Genomic DNA, 22301 nt, shown 5'->3' on the forward strand with positions numbered 1-22301 from the left:
TATTACCAAACTGCCTCGAACCTTTTATTATTGATTATGGCGATAAATATCATAAACCTCCTTGGAAGATGGAAGCATGTCCATCGCACCCCTACGAGCTGGGCAAACCCTAGCTATCACAACCGGCACCACAAAGCCAATGACAATAGCGATGAGAAGCAGACTGGGAGTGGTAGGTGACATGAATAAGGTGGGGAAATGAAGAAGCTGCACAACGACACCTTCCAAGTATGTGGGCCGCAATGTCGCACTCTAGAGTTACACGTGGCGGAAGGCATTCGGTGAACTATCAGACACTAGGATGATGAGGGTTTTGATAAGCAAGCATCAATGATGTTAAGGGTGGTGACATGTAGGATTTTGGCCATCGAAATCAGGCTTGAAAAGGTAAAACCCTAAACCTAGCGGCGACTGCCGATTAGTGGAAGAAATCAGATGGAAATCATGAGGGTTTGGGTGTAGGGAGGATGAGGATACTAGTGGTGGTGTCGAGGGAGGCTAATGGCATTGGAATCAAGCCAAATCTGGCCTAAGACAAGAGTCGTACGACCAAGAAAAAGTCGGATCTCAAGATGTTTGTGAGAGAAATTTAAGATGTGAAGAGTTATTTTGAAATTTTTATTTTTATTTCAGATTTAATATAGTGCAAATAACCACTTTACCATTTGATCGTTACATTAAAAAAAAAAAAAAAAATTGTTAATTTAAGGGTAGAAATCTGAAATTTATGAAACCAAGGATGATAACTTACCTTAGGTGGGAACATGTCATTTACTCTATCAGTTTCTTATAAATCTGCAATGGATTGAAGAAAAAATGGAGAAGGGTTGTCTTCAAAAATTGGAAGGTCCAAATATGTTAAACAATTTTGGGAGTACCATTAACATGCACGGGTAAATCGCTAAGTAGAATCTTGATCCAATTAAATTCATTGTTATTGATGGAGTCCAACTGAGTGTCAAATCACGTCTATAAATTTTCTTATCCAAAGTTGTTTCAACCAGGAAGAAATTAAAGCAGATATCTTATGGGACAAGAATCAGTGAATCACATCATTTAAAAACAAAATTAGCAAGAGACATAAGATTTTCACAAATTCGTCAAAGAAATTTATGGCCATTAGAACAAACATCGATCCTGTAGGCTGTAGCTACTTGGGCAAACACAAACCTGTGTAATATAAATAATAGAGCCCCGTGTCTGGTTTCTTCGTCTCTTGCAACAAAAACGTTTCATCATCCTTACTGTTATTTAAAAAAAAAAAAAAAAAAAAAAATATGCACAAGTACAAGTAACGCTCGAATTCTCTTAAGCTTTTGTTTAGACCTTTGAAAGAGCTTCCAAATTCAACAAGGTGCTGCAGAATTTATTCAGCAGAGAAAAATAAGAAAAAATAAAACAAAATACAATTAATGATTGGGTTTTAAATGCAAATAATCTCACCATCTCCTTGCTCTACAAGGGACAACTCAAGTTCCGCCTCATTATTCTCAATTTTTCTTTAGCCTTTTGGGCCTTGGTATACGCTTTCTGTTTTAATTCCTCAAAATACTGCACCACAAAAAAACAAAAAAAAACAAAAAAAAACAAAAAAAAAAAAGAAAAGACAAAAAATGTATTCAGAAATTTTATGCAAAATAATAGAATACAGATCATTAGGTTTAATGAAACAACAAATAATAATTATTATGAAAAATACCTGTTGTTTTCTTTTCCTCTCGAGATCGGCCTGTCCCGGGTAAGAGATAACAAAAGTAAAACTTTTGTCAATTTCAGCCATTACTTAAAGCTAAATCAATGACTAGAATAACATTTTGAATAATACAAAGTGAGATTATTGTGTATGAAATATTACCAGGGCCTGCTTGAGATGAGCATTCTCTTCTTTTAATTGGTTCAATTCTGCTTCTAGTTCAACTGTGTAGGCCTGTAAAAGAAAATGTTATGATTTGTCATGGTATGTAAAATTTTATCCATTTTGTTTAATAACTAAAATTCTATTGCTCACGAAAATTGTTGTTGATAATTCATCAAGCGAAGTTAAACACAATTGCAAACTACTAATTACATTTATCTTCATCTCAAGTATCACAAGTTTCATTGCAGATATAGTGTCCTTTTAGTACTTTTTCAGAAGTATACTCTATTTCCAACAGCTACACCTCCTTCTCTTCATAATGTAGAAACCTCAATCGACCTCCTTCGTATAACTTTGAATACTTAAAAAATGTTATTCACCATTCAAAACCTACGACGATACAACCAAATCTTTTTGGCTACTCGTCATCAACAATATATTTGATAGACCATTCACTGCAAAGCTCTCAATCTTGTTTTTTTCTTCAGCTTCATATTAAGCACTATCAATCCACAGAGAAATGGCTGCATTTTATTAATGTAAATCCCACTTATCAGCTCCTGTAATATTTGAAGGCTAAACATATACCATTTGCCCCGACTCTGTCTGCTACCATATCTTATCCATGTACGGCCAACTTCATGCCAAAGGATGTACGTTTTCCATATTTGAGTAATATAACTGCTCTCAGATTATACAACCAGTTGTCAAGTTCCACATTTCCAATTTGCTTATCCAATATAATAATTGTCCCATTCTTACAATGAGCCAACTTAATTACAAGATACAGATACAAACTTTATTCTTATGGCTCGAAAATGATTTTCGACCTACAAATGCATTGATATCTAGCTTCTGCGCCTGCCATCGGAATCAGATAGGTTTTGCTAATGTCTGATTTGGCCCAGCCCATACTATTACTTCTAAATCCTTAATGAAAAAATGAACTAATATATAAATAATATTTTGCAAATAGAATATGGGACCTGATGCTTTGCATCTCTTTGTAAGATACAACTAGAAGAGCAATGGAAAAAAGATCACCGACTATATGTATTCATTAACTTCGAGCTACAATGATTGAATTAGAAAGAAAAGTTTATCACTTTGCTCATTTAATACTCCAACTGGCAAAAGGAATGTGTGTGAAGCAAGTATCATTGCAAAATGGATCTCGGCATTTTTTTTTCTCTTGAAAACTATATAATTAAATAGAAGTCATTTATGTCTTATAAAAATTAATGAAAATTAAATAATTTACCTGTTTTCTAGCTCTAGACCTTGCTGCGGATTCCCTATTCTTTATCATCCTCCGTTGCCTCCTCTCAACAACCTTCTCCACCGGTCCATCAATAATTCTCCTTTTTCCTCTCAACCCACTCATTTCCATCCCAAATTGACTTCCTGAACTATCCATTTGATTCGCACACACTTCCGATGACGCTGGACTCACTGCCCCAATCGCCTGCCCCGCCGCAAACCCACCTCCTCTTCCACCATAACAAACACCTTGTTGTGGTGGCGGCTGCTGCTGCTGAGCCACTGCTGGGTACCCACCATTTCTCTTTTCATTTCCATTATACACTGCTGACTCCGCCATCACTCCACGACCCGTTGTCATCGGCTGATACGACGGACCAACGGTTCCACTGTTGCTTCCTCCACCACTAATTGCATTCATTCCCATTAGAGGCCTTGCACCAAAACTTGCAGGACTCATCACTGGGTTGTTATTCGTTTGGTAAAACCCAAAATGTTGTTGCTGCTGATGAGCATGCTGTGACGTTGTTTCCCTCACTATCCCTGCTTTAATCAAGAAATCCTCCAATGTCATCTCTCCAAAAGTAGGTTGCCGAGAGGCAGCCTCGGGATTCTGTACATTACTATTATTATTATTATTATTATTGTGCTGCTGCCCGTGTTGCCCTCTGTGTATCTCGGACCAAACTTCCTCCACAGTCTTCCTGCACAAGGGTGCGGGAAGAGTGAGGGATCCTTGTCTCGGCAAGCTCGGCTGCTTCGCTATACCTTTATGGCTTGATGCGTCTATTAAAGATAGTTGTTTCTGGTTGTTGATGACATTGTTGTTAATGTTGTTATTATTAATGGTGGAGTTGATGGCTTGGTTTTCTTCAGCGTTCCAGATGCTGGTGAGGAATTCGTCCATGTTCATGGAGCCGAAGTTCTTGCCTCTCTCGCATAGTGTGTGCTGAAACTCATCCAGAGTTAGTGAGTAAATGGATGAATGTCTTCCAAGCGACGATAATTGATGGTTCTTGTGTTGTTGGTCTGATTGTAATGGCGATTCAACCTCGCCTTGGGAAATGGTTTTGGGATCTGGAACCACCATTGTTGCTCTTCTTCTGCTGCTAATATTATTACTACAACATTCAAGCAACAAACAAGAAGAAAGAAAGAAAGAAAGAGAAAAGAGTGTAACTAGTAAGGAGACAGATTACAACAATTATCGCGGAATAAACAAGAGATTTGTAGTGGAGAACTAACGTCATCACTTGTGTCTATTTATTTAAGTCACCCCCATCCTTTCTCTGTAAGAAGTGTTGCTCTAATTGCACGACACGTGTTCTAGTTCACGACACGTGTACTGTCTCTTGACACGTGTCATAACTTATTCTTCTTATTTTCTTAACTTTCACATGGATCCAGAGGTACACACATTAGACTATCACATTATATATTTAGTCATTATATAAATTTTCTTTCTAATTAATCTTAGCCACACTTCTGGAGGTGTCCATATTTGATAACTTAAAAATTAAAAGACGATTAATCAAAGTTACAACTATATAATATTATATCTATATCCTAAGCAATTTGATAATATTCATTATCATTTATCATCTATATGTTTCCTTAACACTAATTAACTAATATCATATTATTTAAATCTAATATATAGAATAAATATTATAAGAATAATACTATTCATCCTAAAACATATCTTAAAAATTACAATCAAACGCATCATTAGTATAATACTTTAGGTCTCATAACCATATAAATTTCCTTAGTCCTCGTAGACATGCATGCAATGTCACATCCTTAATTCTGTCAATTTCACACAATTCTTCTCCAATTTGGGGATCCCAATTATTGTTTCTTTGATTCAATTTAAAACTAATTAATTATCAAATTTTCACAGGGATTCTTTTTCCTATATGCATACGGTAGATCCCCAAAAATTCTAATGATTTAAGGCCATGTTTGTCATCGAATGGAATGGAAATGTGTATTAATAAGAATGCAAATATTAGGAAGCAATATAATAGAATATGTTGATGCGTGATTTTGACACCAACGAAACGCACGTGTGAGATGCTGAGTTGGCTTAGAAGACACACGTGAAAGCAAAAGAATCGAGAGCAAATGCAGTGAAAAAGGAGTTTTAAAGTGGTCCGGATGCTAAGGAAGCAAGTCCTACGTCCACTAATGTTTGTATTAATGATAAGGGTCAGGTCGCTTTAGTCGACTGACTTTACAATGATAATACAAGGTATCAAATGCTGTATATTCTAGAGAGAGTGTAGTTAATCCCTCAAATGAGAGGAGAGCTCCCAATTTATAGTTGGATGGATTAAGGTTATCATTACTGAATCTGTGAGTTGGTGGGATTATCTGTACAAATTCTTCTTTATGTCACATTGCCCACCTTCTAGAGTAATTCACACGATTTGCTGCAGGGATTGGACACGTGGACATCCTCTAGCCTTTCTTCAGTCTGGAATGCACCCATTGTATTGATAGGAGTGTGCTGCTTGCATCATCAAGCGACACGACTGCGCCAGAATGTCAGCGGACTCTTCCCGAGGTCTGACCTTTCGCACTTAACTGGGCGCCACGTCAGCCCTATTTTCCCAAGCATAACAGAAGTCCCCTAGTTTTTAAGGTTTGAGAATCGAACCTTGGAAACTATAAATGCCTCGATTTGGTGTCTGACCTGTTTGTAAAGGAGATCGGGACACTCTCAGGTAGTTGAGGATCTGCGACCTTATGGCCAACGACCTGGCCTCGGGTACTTGATGCTAGAGGTGACCCCGACCTGAAGAGATTCTTGACCTATTCTCACTTAGTAACTTTTTAGGACGAATGGCCATGCTGCTTCGCAGCGGGCGTCACATCGCTTCGCGATCATTGCGACCTGAACAATCAGGTCACCTCGCGATCGTTGCGAGATGGTCGAACAATCGGGTCGTTTCATGGCCGATGAGGTTTGAAAAGTCGCGTCACCTCGCGACTGGTGACGAAAAATGTTGCTGGTAATGACTTCTTCAGATATCTGTTGCACCTTTAGTTGTGAGTGCATTAAATGAAATGCTCTTTGTTCTGACAGACGTGTCCTTTGCACAATAAGTGCCAGCTATGAATTGAATGCGGCAGTGGGCGCATTAAATGCGGAAAAGGGAAATCGTGCCGTTGCTTGAGCGTTTCAACGGGAGGGGGTGACGGTCTGGTTTCCTGAGGTGTGACGGTCACTCTTCCTCATTTATTCGTGACACATGGTCGCGATCAATGGCCAGATGCACTTTTTGCTCAAACGTCGTTTGATTTCGGGAAACCAAAGCGCCACTTCCTCCATTATAAAAACCTCAAACCTTCCTCAGGTGAAGCCACATCATTTCCATTTTCAGAGAACAAGAAACCTTTGCCGATCTTGATTCCTTGCTTTTCAGAGCGGCGTTCGTTTGATATCAGGAATAGAAGAGTCAATCCTTCTCATTTTCAGAGGTAAAGATGACTTCCTTTTTGTCTTTAATGTCTTTTAACTTTTGACAGTCATTGTGTGATGGATGTCCGTCAGTAGCTCATCGGAGACGAAATGTTCTCCGTCGAGTTGGAGCCGCTGAAAGCTCTAAGTATACTTGTTAGGGTTTTTATGGGTTTAAGGAGGAAAACTTTTTACCCACATCATCGTACGAAAATGTACAAAGACTGAATGGTACCCTTTTGTCGCTTCTGCAAATTGCAAAATGGACCCCCCAACGACCAGAGCCGAGGAAGGGGTTAACTTGCCTGTAGAAGGTGTTTTTGCAGCACCCCTCGAGAGATTTACTCAACGCTTACCGCTGACAAGCTGCGAAAGGTAGTTAGCCAGTTCGCTGTCAGGGTGATGTCTTCCACGAGGTGGCATATACTGCCCGGGATCCACCATGTGGGTTCGCTGCGATCTCCGAAGATATCTTTAAGGGTGGGGGATTGATTCCTTTCCACCCTTTCACCAGGTCGGTCCTCGATCATTTCGGGATCGCACCGATGCAGCTCACCCCGAACGCATACATAATCGCCATTGCCATGTACATTGTGTGTTGGGAGAATGGACTGGGCGAGTTAGCCGTAGTTGAGCTCGGTTGCTCGTATGTCTTGAAAAGGAGCAAGGACAAGGATTCCTGGTACTTATCCAGATGAAACACAATACAGGCTGGGATACATAGTTATCCAAGCAATGCAAGAGCATACGACACAAAGTTTTTCTTTTTTCGTTATGACGGCATCAACCGTTTCTAGGATCCGAGTAGGTTCTGCTTCCTTCTGAGCTCAGTTCGATTTTTACTTTTTGCTAACGAGCCATTTGCTTTCCTTGACAGTTAACAGGATGACCAATCTAAACCTGCTCGCGGACCCGGATAGGATTGTAGCATTTGGCTTTCTGCCCAGGGAGAGACACGATGCAAGGTTGCTCGTGACAACTGAGAACTTACGAAAGTATGGCTTTTTCAACGAGTCCGTAGCGTTAGAGCCCCCACCGAGTAAGTTTCGACTATCCTTTGTACATTTTTTTTTTTTGTAGCGAACTGTTTTACCAACGTTCACACGCAGCGACCATGCCTCCCCGAGTGTCCAAGTCGCTGCGAGCAGGACAGTTTTCTTTTCCCCAGAGGTGAACCACCGGACCCGCTGGAGCTGATCCCAGCGGTCCCTCAGTTGGAGCACAGGCGGGTACTCCGACCCGACCTGCTGAAGTTCCTCCGCCCGCTGCTCGCCCGAAGTAGAAGACAACGGCTTCGAGGCCTAAGAAGAAGCGAAAAATCCGGACTGAGGAGACGGAGTCCGAGGGGGAAAGCGTGGGCATTCAGCCCGAGAGGTCACAGCCTTACCGAGCGTTCGACTCGGGAGGACCGCCTAGGGGCGCGACCGGTATTTCCATCGGTTAGCTATCTCAACCTACGGCCACAGTCCCCGGGAGGAGGCCAGGCAAAGAACCCGCGGGTCAGGCTCCACCCGCGAAGGGCGTCGGCACGCCCATGGTAGAGTCAATGGCCCATCTCCCAGACCATCTGCAGCCGGTGGTCCTAACACTCTTGGAATGTGGGCTCACGGAGTCGTTCAAGCAGTTTCTGACATCCAGTTATGTCGAACTCCTGTCCACATCGTTCCAACTGTTTAGCTAGGTAAACGAGCTGTCCTGGTCGGAGGCCTTCATTCCTTAAAGGGAAATATGCTAACCCTTTATCTTATCATGCAGGCTTTGCTTTCCCTGCACATGTCTCAGCAGAAGCCCCAGCTGGGGTCTGCTGATTAATTGGTCGAGCTGCAGGGGGAGAATGCTTGGCTCGTGCAGGACTTGGAGGCCGTACGAGCTGACAGAGATTCGTCCATTGCTCAAGCAGACCAATTCATGTCTGAAAGGGACGCTGCTCGCCGCACCGTGGACTTTCAGAAGACCGAACTGGACAAGCGTGGCAAGAAGGTAAAGGAGCTCTAGCGGATTGTGGCTAGGCTTTCCAGGGAGGCTGGAGAGAAGGATCAAGCGTTGCAGAATTCCTCTGAACGAGCCATGCGGGTTGAACAGGAAAGTGCCAACCTATGGGAGGCTACTGAAAGGCAGTGAACAGAGCTCGAGGCCGCGCTTCACTTTGCTCAGGGCTGCGTTGCCTCACTAACCGCAGAGATGGAAAGGCAGGAGGCGGAAACGGAGAACAAGGCTACGGACTGGACGATCAGGTCCATCTTCACTCTTCCGGTGAAGAACCCTGAGATGAATCTGTTCGATCTTCCCGACGAGTACCGGGACAACTGGCTGCTTTAGCCCAGGCTGAGGCTGAGGCTGAGGAGACGGCTCTGGGGCCTGATCCGGAAGATCATCCGAAGTATGTCCCTGAGATGGTTTCGCCCGAACAGGAGGAACATGAAGTCGGCACCCAGCTTGGGATCATAGAGGTCGCTCCTCCGAGGCTTGAGAACGAGGATCAGTGATTCGTCCTTGTAGCCTTTATCCTACTTTATGTACCTCCACCCCCCCTCCCCCCCGCCCCTTTTATGATGAATAAAAGTCGCTTTGAGTAATTTTTCAGCGTGCATAGGAATTTTGAGTACCCTCTATTACATATGAGATCACATAGTAGTTGCTTACAATTACATTGGAATAAGTCTAAGCGAACATAATTATACATTCTATGTGAGCAAAATTGGATATACAAAGCGATTACAAAAAGAACTGGATTACATTCGCTATTTACAAAAGCTTGCGAAAAATAAAAGTTTATAAGGAAACTGAGTTCGGAATTACTGATAGTAAGGTCGTAAATGCTCAGCATTCCAAGCTCGCGGTACCACAGAACCATTCAACCTTTTGAGGTGGCAAGTCCTCGGTCTTATCACTTTGGCAATGCGGTATGGGCCCTCCTAGTTTAGTCCCAAAACTCCGGCACTTGGTTCTCTAGTACCGAGAAGAACTTCCTTCAATACAAGGTCACTGACCTGGAAGTCTCTTCGTTTGACCTTAGAATTGAAGAACCTTTTCACGGTTTGCTGATAGGCTGCTATTCTCAGCGAAGCCTTGCTAGGACATTCTTCAACAAGGTCCAGACTTGCGCGCATAAGCACTTCGTTGTCTGCTTCATTGTAAAGGTCCCTCCGAAGTGAATCGGTTCCTACCACCACAGGGATCGTTGCTTCACAACCATATGCTAGCGAAAAGGGAGTTTCCGATGTAGAGGTTCTCGAGGTTGTTCTGTACGCCCACAGGACTTCGGGAAGGTCGTCGGCCTAGTTTCCCTTGGCCGCGCCAAGTTTGGCCTTCAGAGTGTGCTTGATTGTTGACAGCTTCAACTTGACCATTTGCTTGCGGTCTCGCGACAGAGGCAAATTTTTTATGGATACTTAGCTCGTCGCAAAACTGCTTGAACTCCTCGTTGTCAAACTCTTTACCATTATCTGAGATGAGGGTATGAGGAATCTCGTAGCGGCACACGATGTTCTTAAAGACAAAGTCCTTGAGCTTTCTAGTCGTGATTGCGGCTAATGCCTCGGCTTCGACCCATTTGGTGAAGTAATCCACCGCGACCACGACATATTTCACTCCCCCTTTACCAGCCGGCATAGGGCCGATGAGATCGATCCCCCACATAGAGAACGGCCAAGGGCTAGTCATAGTCGTCAGTTGGAGAGAGGGAGCTCATGGTATGTTCGTGAACCGCTGCACTTATCACACCTTTTGACAAAGTTGTAGGTGTCGTCCTGGATCAGGGGCCAATAGTACCCTTAGCGAACAACTTTGTTGGCAAGAGATCGTGCGGCGGTGTGATTACCGCAGATCCCTTCATGTATCTCCCTCATGATATAATCCGCCTCTTCGTTATTTACACATCAGAGGAGAGGGGCGTTGAACCCTCGCCTATACAACTAATCTCCGATGAAGGTGTAACGGGCAGATCTTGTTCACAGAATCCTTGCCTCGACCTTGTCGTCAGGTAAGGTCCCATCTTTGAGATACCGAATAATGGGGGTCATCCATGAATCTGAATCCGTTACATTCACGGCCTGTTCGATTGGGCTGATACTGGGGATCTCGATGAATCGAACAGGAATGCTCTCCGGTGCATCCGAGTCCAATGATGAGGCTATTCTTGCCAAGGCGTTCATCACAGAATTACTATCTCTAGGAATCTGAGTGATCGTGAAGTGCTCGAACGGCTCGAGTGCGGCCTTAGCTTTCTTTAGATAATTGATCATGTTATCTTCCTTGGCTTGGTACTCTCCCAAAATCTGGTTAACGACCAACATGGAGTCACTGTGGATGCCGATCACGGTTGCACCTATTTCCCTAGCCAAACTCAGTCCAGTGAGCAGAACTTCATACTCAGCCTCATTATTGTTTGTTTTGAAACCAAACCGGAGAATGCCATGAATGCGAGCCCCTTCAAGACTCAACAAGAGAAGACCCGCCCCGGTCCTCTTTCTGTTCGATGATCCATCAACGTAGAGGGTTCAAGTCGAGAGATTTTGAACAGTTTCCTAGATGACTTCGTTGGGCTGTTCCGACTCATTCGCTGGATGATGCGAGAACTCTGATATGAAGTTGGCAACAACCTGCCCTTTAATAGTTGCTCTCGGTTTGTAATGGAGATCGAACTCACTGAGTTCCATGGCCCATTTGAGCAATTTACCCGACGCCTCTAGTTTTTGGAGGACCTGCCTGAGCGGGTAATTAGTCAATACATGAACTGTATGGGCATGGAAGTAAGGTTGCAACAGACGCTTGCTCGTGTAATATACTGGCCATTGCATTCTGTTCTCTTCCCGAACTAAAGCTGCACTGACCGCGAACTGCGAGACGGACAAGTACAAAAGGAGGATCTCTTGTAGGAGAGGTTTGGACAGAAGTGGTGGCTTCCCGAGGTGTTCCTTTATTCTCTAGAAGGTCTGTTCGCACTCGGGAGTCCATTCGAACTTCTTATTAGCCCTGAGTACATTGAAGAATGGCAAGCAGCAATCCGTTAGCCTCGATATGAAGCGACTTAGCGCCGCTATACGCTCGTTCAGGCTCATGACCTATTTTTTGTTGATCGGGCTCTTCATATCGAGGAGAGTTTGGATTTTTTCGGGGTTGATCTCAATTCCCCACTAGTTAACCATGTACCCTAGGAACTTTCCCGATGATATTCTTAATGAACATTTGAGGGGGTTCAACTTCATTCGATACTACCGAAGGATGTCAAACATCTCAGCGAGATGTGCTACATGATCTGAAGCGACATGCGACTTGACCAGCATGTCGTCTACGTAGACCTCCATTGATCTGCCTATCTGTTTGGAGAACATTCGATTAACCAGGCGCTGATAAGTTGTGCCAGCATTCTTGAGGCCAAAGGGCATAACTTTGTAGCAGTATAGTCCCCGGTCTGTAACAAAAGATGTATGCTCTTCGTTGGGCGTGTACATTAGAATTTGATTGTATCCTGAGTACGCGTCCATGAAACTTAGTAGCTCGTGCCCTGAGATGGCATCCACGAGCTGGTTGATCCTTAGCAAGGGAAAACTATCTTTCAGACATGCTTTGTTGAGGTCGGTGAAGTCGACGCAGGTCCGCCATTTGCCGTTAGGCTTCTTTACTAGAACTAAGTTGGCAACCCAGGTCGGATAGAGTGCTTCTCGGATGGATCCATTTCAGAGGAGGTTATCCACCTCAAGCTTCAAGGCAACATACCGCTTCGGATCCATCGCTCTCCTCTTTTGGCGAACTGGCTTGGCTTCACTGTCGATGTTTAATGCATGGCAAACAACATTCGGGCTAATCCCGACCATATCTGCGTGCGACCATGCAAACGCATCGATGTTTTCCCTGAGGAAGCTGGTCAGTTCAGTAGCGAGCTGAAGATTGAGATTTTTACCGATCCTTAACACCCTGCTTGGTTTGTTCTGGTCGACCAGTACTTCAGTCAAGTCCTCAATTGGCCCACTGGAAGGGCAGTCCTGAATGCGAGGATCTATATTATCCTTGACTGGGCCAAGTTGTGGCTTGATCCGGCTGATAGCCTTTGCCTTTGCACGCCATCTGCACTGCTTTCACATAGCAGTCGCGAGATACGCGCTAAGACTTGCTAACTTTTCCAATCCCCGTCGGGGTAGGGAACTTGATCTTCAGATGGTATATTGAAGTGACTGCCTTGAAGTGTCTCAACAAAGGCCGCCCCAAGATTCTATTAAAGGCGGATGGACAATCCACTACCGAGAACTCAATTACCTTGGTCACCTCGTCGAAGTCACCTAGCGTGACGGGGAGTGAGATTGTTCCCTTGGGGAGCAAGTGGTCCTCTGTGAAGCCATATAAAGGGAACGAGGCAGGCTTCAGGTTGGTCTCGTCCAAATTCATTCTTTCGAAATTTGAAGCAAACAAGATGTTCATAGCACTTCCGTTATCCACTAACATTCTCTAGACATTATGGCACCCTATGAGGGGCGTGATCACAAGGGTATCATCGTGAGGATGATGTAGCCAGGCCGCATCTTTTTCGGAGAAGGAAATTTCCTCCTCCCGGTGAACCTTTTGTGGTCGTTGTGCCACGCTCATCGTTCTGATGGGGTCGTGATGTGCCTCGCGAGCATACCTTTCTTGGGCACCTCGGGAGTTCCCCGCGAAGTGCGGTCCCTTGAAGATTAAATTGAGGGTGCACACTCCTTTCTAATCACGACGCTTCTTACTTGGCTCCCCCTGATTTTTCTCTTATGAGGGAACAGAGTCATCAATATACTCCTTGAAATGTCCCAGCTTGATGAGGTTTTCGATCGCCTGCTTGAGAGCTTAGTATTCATCGGTATGGTGCCCATTGTCCCGATGATAGCGACAATATTTTTTACTGTTCCTGGACGATGGGGGATTTTTCATGGGCTCAGGTTCTCCAAGCAGGCTAGCCTCTTCTGATTTGTCAAGAATAGCCGATACAGATGCGTTCAAATGGGTATATTGGTTCTTATCGCGATCGCGACGAGGAACCAGGGCATAAGACTTTTTGGGCTCATAGCGCGGCTTCTTCCCTTTTCGTTGATCGTCAGGAGCCCATCTGTGATCAACTCTCATTCTTTCTTCCCAACCAGGTGCACTACCTGAGGTGCCGCGATCGCGGCGATGAAGTGCCGCTACAGAACTTTCAATATGGAGATACTTCTCCGCTAGATTGTAAAAACGGGTGAGGGAAACATCATCCTCAGCCTGTAGCTCTTTCCACAGGTCGGTTTGTGGACGAACTCCTGCAATAATGAGAGTCTGAACAGACTCCTCGGGAGTGTGAGCCACTTTGTTGAGTTCTTTGTGGAATCTGTCTATATATGATTTGAGGGATTCATCCCTCTCTTGCCTTATGTTGCTGGGGTAGCTTAAAGGCATTGAGAACTTTCTGTTTGCTTGGAAGTGTCTCAGGAACGTCGTGCTCATCTAAGGCCACGAGCTGATTGATCTTGCTGGGAGCGACCTGAGCCACCGTTTGGCATGAGAGGTTAACGTCATTGCCAAACACCGACATTTTGCCAAATCTGAGACCTGGCAAAGCTCCATCAAGTCATTGAATTCATATAAGTGATCCTGCAGATCAGAATTTCCATCGAACGCCTGCATGTCGGGCATTCTAAACCTCGATGGTAGTGGGGTGGCTAATACTACCGGAGAAAAGGGAGACGCTGAAGTGACCTATCCTTGCTTGTTTTGCTGAGCTTTCAGTTGATCAAGAGCTTGCTGCAGCTCTTCGATTTGAGGTAGCGGCGCTACCTAGGGATTACTTTCTGCAACGTGGGTACGACCCTCACGGTTACGGTTAAGGAATGACCATAGGTCGGATTCACCCTCGCCCTTGCCAGTAGTCCTGGCCAATCTTGACATACACTGGCTAGAGCCGTGTGATGGCGTTGCATTATTCGGGGAACTTTCGCGACCTCTGCGGTGGTGCGAACCAACCCGCGGAGTATGGTAGCTTCCCGCGCAATGATCAGGATCGTTCTGGCGGTAATGAGAATTGCCCCACCCAACACTTTTGTGGGGGTTTTCATGCGACGTGGCATGGGATGGCTCGGGCTGCACCCTTTCACCGAGTCTCAATGCCACAGGTATTCTACTAGGGGCGTGGTCGGCGTTCGCGGGACCTTTTGAGCTTTTAGGCCCATTCGCCACTTGCTTACCCTTTCTTCGACGCGTTGCAGTGCTCGCGGCACTGGCTATCACCCTTTGCCGCGCTTTCACGCGACCTGTAGGTATTTTTGGCGGTTGCATAGCCTCATTCGACTTGGGCGGTACATCCTGGTCCAAACGGTCCAATCTCCGCTTGACCGTTTGGAGAGTACTATTGAACCTCTCCAGGTAGCTTAGAACGGCAGGATCAAGTTGTGAACTTGATGGGATGTTCCCTGCGGTAGTCTGCGAGGCCGAGGGTACCCTGGGGGAGGTATCCTCCTGCATTTGAGGGATCCCCTCAGTATTCTGGTTGCTTTTCTTAGGTTCAAATCGGTGAGCCATTTGCTGTTGTAGGGTCGACAGGTTAGAGATTCTTCTGATGAAGGACGAATGTCAAATCAGGCCCTCCTTCTAGCGCCAAACTGTTGATGCGTGATTTTAACACCAACGAAATGCACGTGTGAGATGCTGAGCTGGCCCAGAAGACACACGTGAAAACAAAAGAATCGAGAGCAAATGCAGTGAGAAAGGAGTTTTAAAGTGGTTCGGGTGCTAAGGAAGCAAATCCTACATCCACTGATGTTTGTATTAATGATAAGGGTCAGGTCGCTTTAGCCGACTGACTTTACAATGATAATACAATGTATCAAATGCTGTATATTCTAGAGAGAGGGTAGCTAATCCCTCAAATGAGAGGAGAGCTCCCAATTTATAGTGGGATGGATTAAGGTTATCATTACTGAATCTGTGAGTTGGTGGGATTATCTGTGCAAATCCTTCTTTATGTCACATTGCCCACCTTCTAGAGTAATTCACGCGATTTACTGCAAGGATTGGACACGTGGACATCCTCTAGCCTTTCTTCAGTTTGGCGCGCACCCACTGTACTGACAGGAGTGTGCTGCTTGCATCATCACACAACACGGCTGCATCAGAATGTCAGCGGACTCTTCTCGAGGTCTGACCTTTCGCACTTAATTGGGCGTCACGTCAGCCCTATTTTCCTAGGCATAACAGAATAGAATAAAATTTGTTGTTTTCGGACGAAAATACCCCAATTTATTTTATTTGATGAGTATAAATATTGTTTTTATTTAAATAAAAATTTCAAAATTTTAAAGGTTTGAAATTTTTTCCAAATTTAAAAAATCTAAAACAATTTCAAAAATTTATAATTCTTTAAACTGGTCAATTATGGTCAAAGGTGCCAACCGGTGACTTGTATTCACTTTCTCGCACCACTACCGACGTGTGGAGGGCAACGGGCGATGATCTACTGATCTAGATAGATCTCGATCGCCTAAAATCGACATCATGATGACACAAGCACATAACATCATGCTGATGGTTTTCGGTGGTTGGGATCTATCTATATCGACAGATCGTCTACTAGTGGTCTTCCATNTACCGGCGCGTGGAGGGCAACGGTCGACGATCTACCGATCTAGATAAGTCTCGATCGCCTAAAATCGACATCATGATGACACAAGCAGATTCCGTGATAGAAGCCCACCACACATAACATCATGCTGATGGTTTTCGGTGGTTGGGATCTATCTATATCGACAGATCGTCTACTAGTGGTCTTCCATGCACTAGTAGTGAACTAGTGATGTTGGCAACATAAAGGAATTTGTTGGCTAGGGATTTTGACGATGGTTAGTGGTTGTGTCGGCAACGATATTAACACCATCTACAATGATAAACGATAAATATATTTGATCATTTTAATTATTAATATTTGAATAAAACAATTACTAAATTATAAAATAATCAAATTTTAAATTAATTTTATTACTAATAAAATAAAAAATTAGAATTTAAAAAGGGATAAAGTGGACATTTCAGTAAGTAGAAATGGATGTCACTCCACCCTTTTTATAAGGAATGAGAGTCTTATTCCAATGTTGATTACCATGAAGCAAACACGGCCGGAAAGAATTAGTTTAGAGCATTTGAAGTAAAAAGAGGAAATTTGATGACTTTAATCAACGTATAGCAAAGATGTGTTTATTTGCTTAGCTGCTATACAATCGACATGACTTTGAGGTTCCCACTATCCAAATCTTGCGCACTTTTTTTTTTTCAACTCCAAATCTACTAAAAGAATATTTAGAACGAGAAAGGAGGTTACCTTAACTTATAACACTCTGAAGGTGCAAAAAAATGGGGTTTAAAGGATTGTTAGAGTAAACAATTAATTTTAAATTATAATAAGTCATTCATCTAAAATGTGTCCACTAAGTTAGGCGGATCCAAGCATTTAAATTAAATCTCATACTTATTCCCTATCTAGTGGATCCAAGTCTTTAAATCAATCCCAGTCTCACTTGCTATCCTTAGGGGTAGGCACATACCCGCATAATTGAACTGATCCAAAAAAACCAATCCGAACCCTAAATTATAAACCCTTAACCAAACTTATATATCCTAATCCGTTTTTTTTCAACTATGATATATGTTGTGTTTTATTGGACGACTTGAAAGTTTAAAATGTGCTCACCCACACACAATCACATCTTACATTTACTTTTAAAACAAAAGAAAGAAAACCTAGACTAAACAATACAAACACAAAAACTCTAGCATCTAGTGCCGCCCCTGACCCCACAGAACCTATTCAATTCTGTCACCTTTATCTCTTGTATTTAATTCCTTCATGTCTTTTATTCTTTCTTTTTTGTACATATAAGCAATTGATTTGCTTTGATAGAGTGTGGAAGATTGAAGATAATGGGTCTGTTCTTAGTTTTTCTTAAATGATTTATTTTGTTTATTAGATTTACTTTGCTTTCTCTTTCTCTGTTAAAATATTGTATGTAAAGGATATAATTGATTTTTTTTTTAATGGACAAAACCAACCCGATTATAGTCGTTTAAGTTCGGTCTCTTCTCAAATAGGTTTATAATTAAAAAACCGAATTACTTTCAGTTTGACGATCGGTTTTTGTCAAAACCCGACTCAAACTAACAAGTGCCCACCCAGCTATCCTGGTGGATCCAAGCCTTTAAATAAATCTCAAACTCATTCGTTACCTAACTAAGTAGTATTCATTATTTGACGTCAACTAAGTAGATATTGCTATCCTGGTGGATCTAAACCTAGACCCAACCTTTAAATTAAACCTCATGTTCATTCATTATGCCAGGTTAATAATTAGTAGAATGATGTAGGAGCATCGCTACAGATCATCGACGTGACTGAAAGCAAGGCGAGTGGTAGCAAGCAAAGCGAGCAAGGTAGCGAGATTGGAAGCAAGCTTGAACAAAGATAAATGTGCTTTGACTGGGCAAGGAGATATGGGTCGAGCTAAGGGGACTTAGAAAATAAATGTAAACGTTTTACTTTTGTTTTAATGTTCTAGAAGAGGACATGTCATAGTTGAATTAAAGTAGGGACACTTGTCATTAGGGCTGCTAAGATTGAGACAAGTGTGTTTTTTTTTTTTTTTTTTACTTATTTAAGGGCACTATTCACAATGTAACCACAACTTTTGGAGAAAATACAAAGAAATTTTCAAGTAACCTTTGTGGGTCACTTATCATAATCCTTTGTGGGTTTGTTGTCCTAGTGGGCATTTATTAGGGAGTCTTTGGTGGGCTTGCACTGTCCTGTGTGGGCATTTATCATCATTGACAATCGTTTCAATTTCGTTGACTCATCGTTCAAGCAAAAAAAAGTTACCCCTAGTTTCTTGCATTAGTTTGGTATCAGAGCAAGTTCTGGTTTCTGGGAAAGATTTGGTTAGAACAAGCTTTTTTGTACGATTCTAAAGTTTAGAAAGTGAGTTGTGAGAATGGCAAGACAAGCAATGTCCCGTGGCCGTGGGAAAAATGCTAGTCAAGGAAGAGGCCCTAATTCAGAATCAAAAGAAGGCTTGTGCAATTGGAGAGAGTTAAGAGATATAAAGTTTGAAGAGTTGAGAAGGTTGCTTCAAGAAACCTAGTTGCAAAATGAGCAACTCCAATAGAGAGTTTACGACTGGACAGCTAACGAGGATCAAATTAATGTGCCAATTGGGCATCCATTAGTGGAGACGAAAATGACGAATACAATAACCCATTTGGGAGTCTCTAAGTGGAAAGAGATCGACAAAATGAGCAATGATGAAGAAAAACATCATCAATGTTGGTATAAAGGTGGAGATTCCAGAGTTGATGGGGAAGCACACCCAAATGATTTTTAGACTGGCTTCATACGTCAAAAGAGTCTTTGACATTAAGGAGTTTGCGGAAGATCAGAAGGTGAAGGTAGTCACTATTTGTTTAAAGGAAAAACTGACTTTATTTGGTGGGAACATGTCAAGAAGCAACGAGCTTGAGATGCAAGTCTAAGGTAGCGACATGGGAAAAATGAAGAAACTTTTAGTGCGCAAATTTGTGCTTAAGAACTACATGTAGGAGGCTTATATCGAATATCACAATCTATCACAAGATAGTTTGTCAGTAAAAGAATACATCGTTGAGTTTAATCGCCTTAGAATGAGGTGCAATGTCATGGAGGAAGAGAACAGACGGTCGCAAGGTTTTTGGGAGGTTTACGATGAGAAAATATCTGATGTGGTGTACTACAACCTTAAACGGATACAATGATGTTTGTTATCTAGCGATGAGGGTTGAAAAGCAGTTAAAAGCCAAAAATGTGAGCTTTCGCATATCTGAAGAAGTTTGTGGAAGATGAGAGTTCGAATGTGCAAACACTACAACATATTGCATTTCTAGCCATGGCGTTCATGTAGCTAAAAGTATGAATTTACGTAGCTAAATGGTTTAGCTACAAATGCAATGTTTTGTAGCTATTCGTAGCAAGAAGTGCGTAGCTAAGATTTAGCCGTGTAACTTTTTGTTACGTAGCTAACAATTTATATATTTTGCTATAAGTGAGATTAATATGTAACTAAAAACTTAAATGTTTTGCCATAACAATAATAAGCTTGTAGCAAAAACTTTGCCTTTATAGCCACGGAGAATAGTCTGTGTAGCTATGTTTGCATTTTAGCTACAAAATATAATTTATAATTAAATCTTGAAAATTTCTGCTACAAAAATAATATCCATAGCAAATATATTAACTTTTGGCTACTGGACAGCTAAAATTGTAACTAAATAAAAATATCATTTGCCACATATATAGTGAATTCATAGCTAAATTTTAATTTTTTTTTGTTACAAACATATGAAAGTCGTATCTGTATTGAAAAGATATTGTTATGGACATAGTGTGTTAATAGCTAAATATTGAAATTACTTGCTATGAATACTTTTGATTTGTAGCTAAATATTATAATTATTGCTAGGACATATTGAAGTCATATCTATGTGAAATTCAGTGCTATGACATAGTTTGTTCATAGCTAAATATTGAAAAACTGCATAAATACTTTTAATTTGTAGCTAAATATTATATTATTTGCTATGGAACAAATAATTATATAAAAAATTTATAATTTATTGCTTCAATTAAAATTAATTGTACAAATATTGCTATAATTAACAAATTTAATAATAATACAAATTTATAGAATTCTTTATTATAAATAGATAATATGACGTTATATGAAAATTTTTAACATAAAAAGTTATACATTAACAAAGCATTCCAATCAATAATTGTCTACCATAAAATCCTTCATCCTAGTAATTTAAAATGTTATCAACTAATTTTTTTTTACAAATATGAATCTCAATGCCATAGCAATCTTCCTGACCATTTAAGAATTTCCACCAACTGCAATATCAGATTGAAAAAAAAAACTTAGATAATCATATAGATTAATGAATCATTGCATATCACTTTATGATTAATGAAAAGCAAAATGGTTTTCATAGTATATATGCAATTTTCAAAAATAACTTACAATTTCATCCAAGGGATTTGGTTATTTATTGAAGATTGTTGACCTTGAGTATAAGCATCGTCATGAACTTCTCTTCCCATCGTCTATTCATCTCCTTCATTTGCTTTTTCACATCTTCTAATTTCTCATTTGCTTCCCTCTTTGCCTCCTCCACCTTTCATTTGCTTCCTTCCTAGTTGTTTGTACTTGTTCATAAGTTGTGCTTTAGTTGGTCTACTTCCAAAATATTCGGTAATACTTTTTCCTAGACCATAAGCACGCAAATAGCCATTCTTCTCTGGACCAAGGACCTCTTCAAATTTTCATCATCATTCAATAAGATTTGTCCTTCTACTTGTTGCTTTTTTAATCGATCAAACTGTGACTACAAAACAAATTTAGGTATTACCTTGGATGTGTGTGTGTAATAAAAAATAGAAGTAGTTAAAGAGAATACAAAGCTATTAACTAATGTCTTCTGTAATGGATTCAACTTGCTTATCTTTCTTCTTTTTGCGAGATTCTATCCAAACTTCAACACAAGAAGGGCATATCCATATTTCTTTTGCTGTCATAATAAAAGTTATGAACATATTGATTAAAAATAATGAATGTGAATTATAAACTTAATTCATATTTGAAAGCAAATTATACCATTTGATGTCTGAGTCGAGCATAACTTTTAGTTCCTGTGTAAGGAGGCATAGACCGCTTTGATCTATTTGTCTTATTCTTGTTACTCCTTTCCTATGTAATGATAAAAAAACAATAATATTTATATCTTATAATTACATAGTAATTATGCTAAAATGTAACTTAAATAGCTATGCTTACTGAAAGGTTGCCTCACTCCAATAATTAACCAAATACTTCCAATCGTCCATATCCAAACTTGTTTTTAAAACGACTGGTAAGTTGGTTTTGAATCAAAATATTTTTTCTTCATTTTGTATCTGTAATCCCTATATAGGCATTCATGTGACCAAAAATGGCTTATTTCCTCCTTCTATTCTTCAAATACAAACTTCTCCTGAAAAGCATAAAGATAAATAAGTTTCAAATTCTACACTTTAATATATTAAACAAAATAAAAAATATTATAAATATTATTTCTTATCCGTCTACCTTGATAATGGTCCACATATGGTCAATTTCATGTTCTAAGTTCTTTCCACTCCTTTATTTGTAAAGGACAACATGACATATTCCGAACGTTTTGTCTAAAAACCAACAAAATCTGTTGAGTTTTCACAACAGTGATGATCCTCATCAATTCTAAGGCAATTTTTTCTTTTTTTTTAAGTAATGATTTTTATGCAGCGCGTAGGACCTCTTGTTTTCCTTTTTTTCGTGTTTAGACCTAAAAATCATATGAATAATTATTAATTAAAATTAGAAACTGTACAACATTTAGAAAATGAAAATGCATGAAAGTAAAATGGAAAAAATTAAAATTAAAACCTGATGTCCATGCCTCAATTCCAACATCTGATGTGTGTTCCTCCGAAAATGTCGAGTGATTTCTCTCGAAAAATTTCCAAGATTATGTTCTTCGGGATAGCAAGACACTTATCATCCTTTTCTAAGAGAGTAAACATGCTAACATACATTCCCTTAGATTGGTTTCTAAGAGAGCAAAGTGGGTCATGAAAAGAATACATTGTAAATGTATTTATGTAATGGTATTTTTAAGCAGAGTGGGTGCCTC

At 41.1% G+C, this 22301-nt stretch overlaps 1 protein-coding gene across 1 annotated transcript; it reads right to left on the bottom strand.

Annotated features, from left to right (window-relative positions):
* Positions 1-1455: 1455 nt before the first annotated feature.
* On the bottom strand, positions 1456-4208 carry LOC116129221 (protein ABSCISIC ACID-INSENSITIVE 5). Its single transcript, XM_031414970.1, has 4 exons — positions 3120-4208; positions 1856-1927; positions 1700-1729; positions 1456-1551 (listed from the first exon to the last, which is right to left on the bottom strand). Exons 1-4 carry the CDS (start codon positions 4206-4208, stop codon positions 1456-1458), a joined length of 1287 nt encoding a protein of 428 aa, XP_031270830.1.
* Between the last annotated feature and the right edge of the window lie 18093 nt (positions 4209-22301).

This window comes from Pistacia vera, unplaced genomic scaffold (assembly GCF_008641045.1).
Source record: "Pistacia vera cultivar Batoury unplaced genomic scaffold, PisVer_v2 Contig21, whole genome shotgun sequence".
In the NCBI taxonomy this organism is placed as follows: Eukaryota; Viridiplantae; Streptophyta; class Magnoliopsida; order Sapindales; family Anacardiaceae; genus Pistacia; species Pistacia vera.

What these genes read in the sequence shown, in the direction of transcription:
- LOC116129221 (XM_031414970.1), bottom strand. Translation starts at nt 4,208, where the DNA reads ATGGTGGTTCCAGATCCCAAAACCATTTCCCAAGGCGAGGTTGAATCG. An exon ending in GGTCTAGAGCTAGAAAACAG is followed by an intron (nt 1,928 to 3,119) that starts GTAAATTATTTA and finishes TTTCTTTTACAG; the next exon opens with GCCTACACAGTTGAACTAGA. An exon ending in CTCATCTCAAGCAGGCCCTG is followed by an intron (nt 1,730 to 1,855) that starts GTAATATTTCAT and finishes TACCCGGGACAG; the next exon opens with GCCGATCTCGAGAGGAAAAG.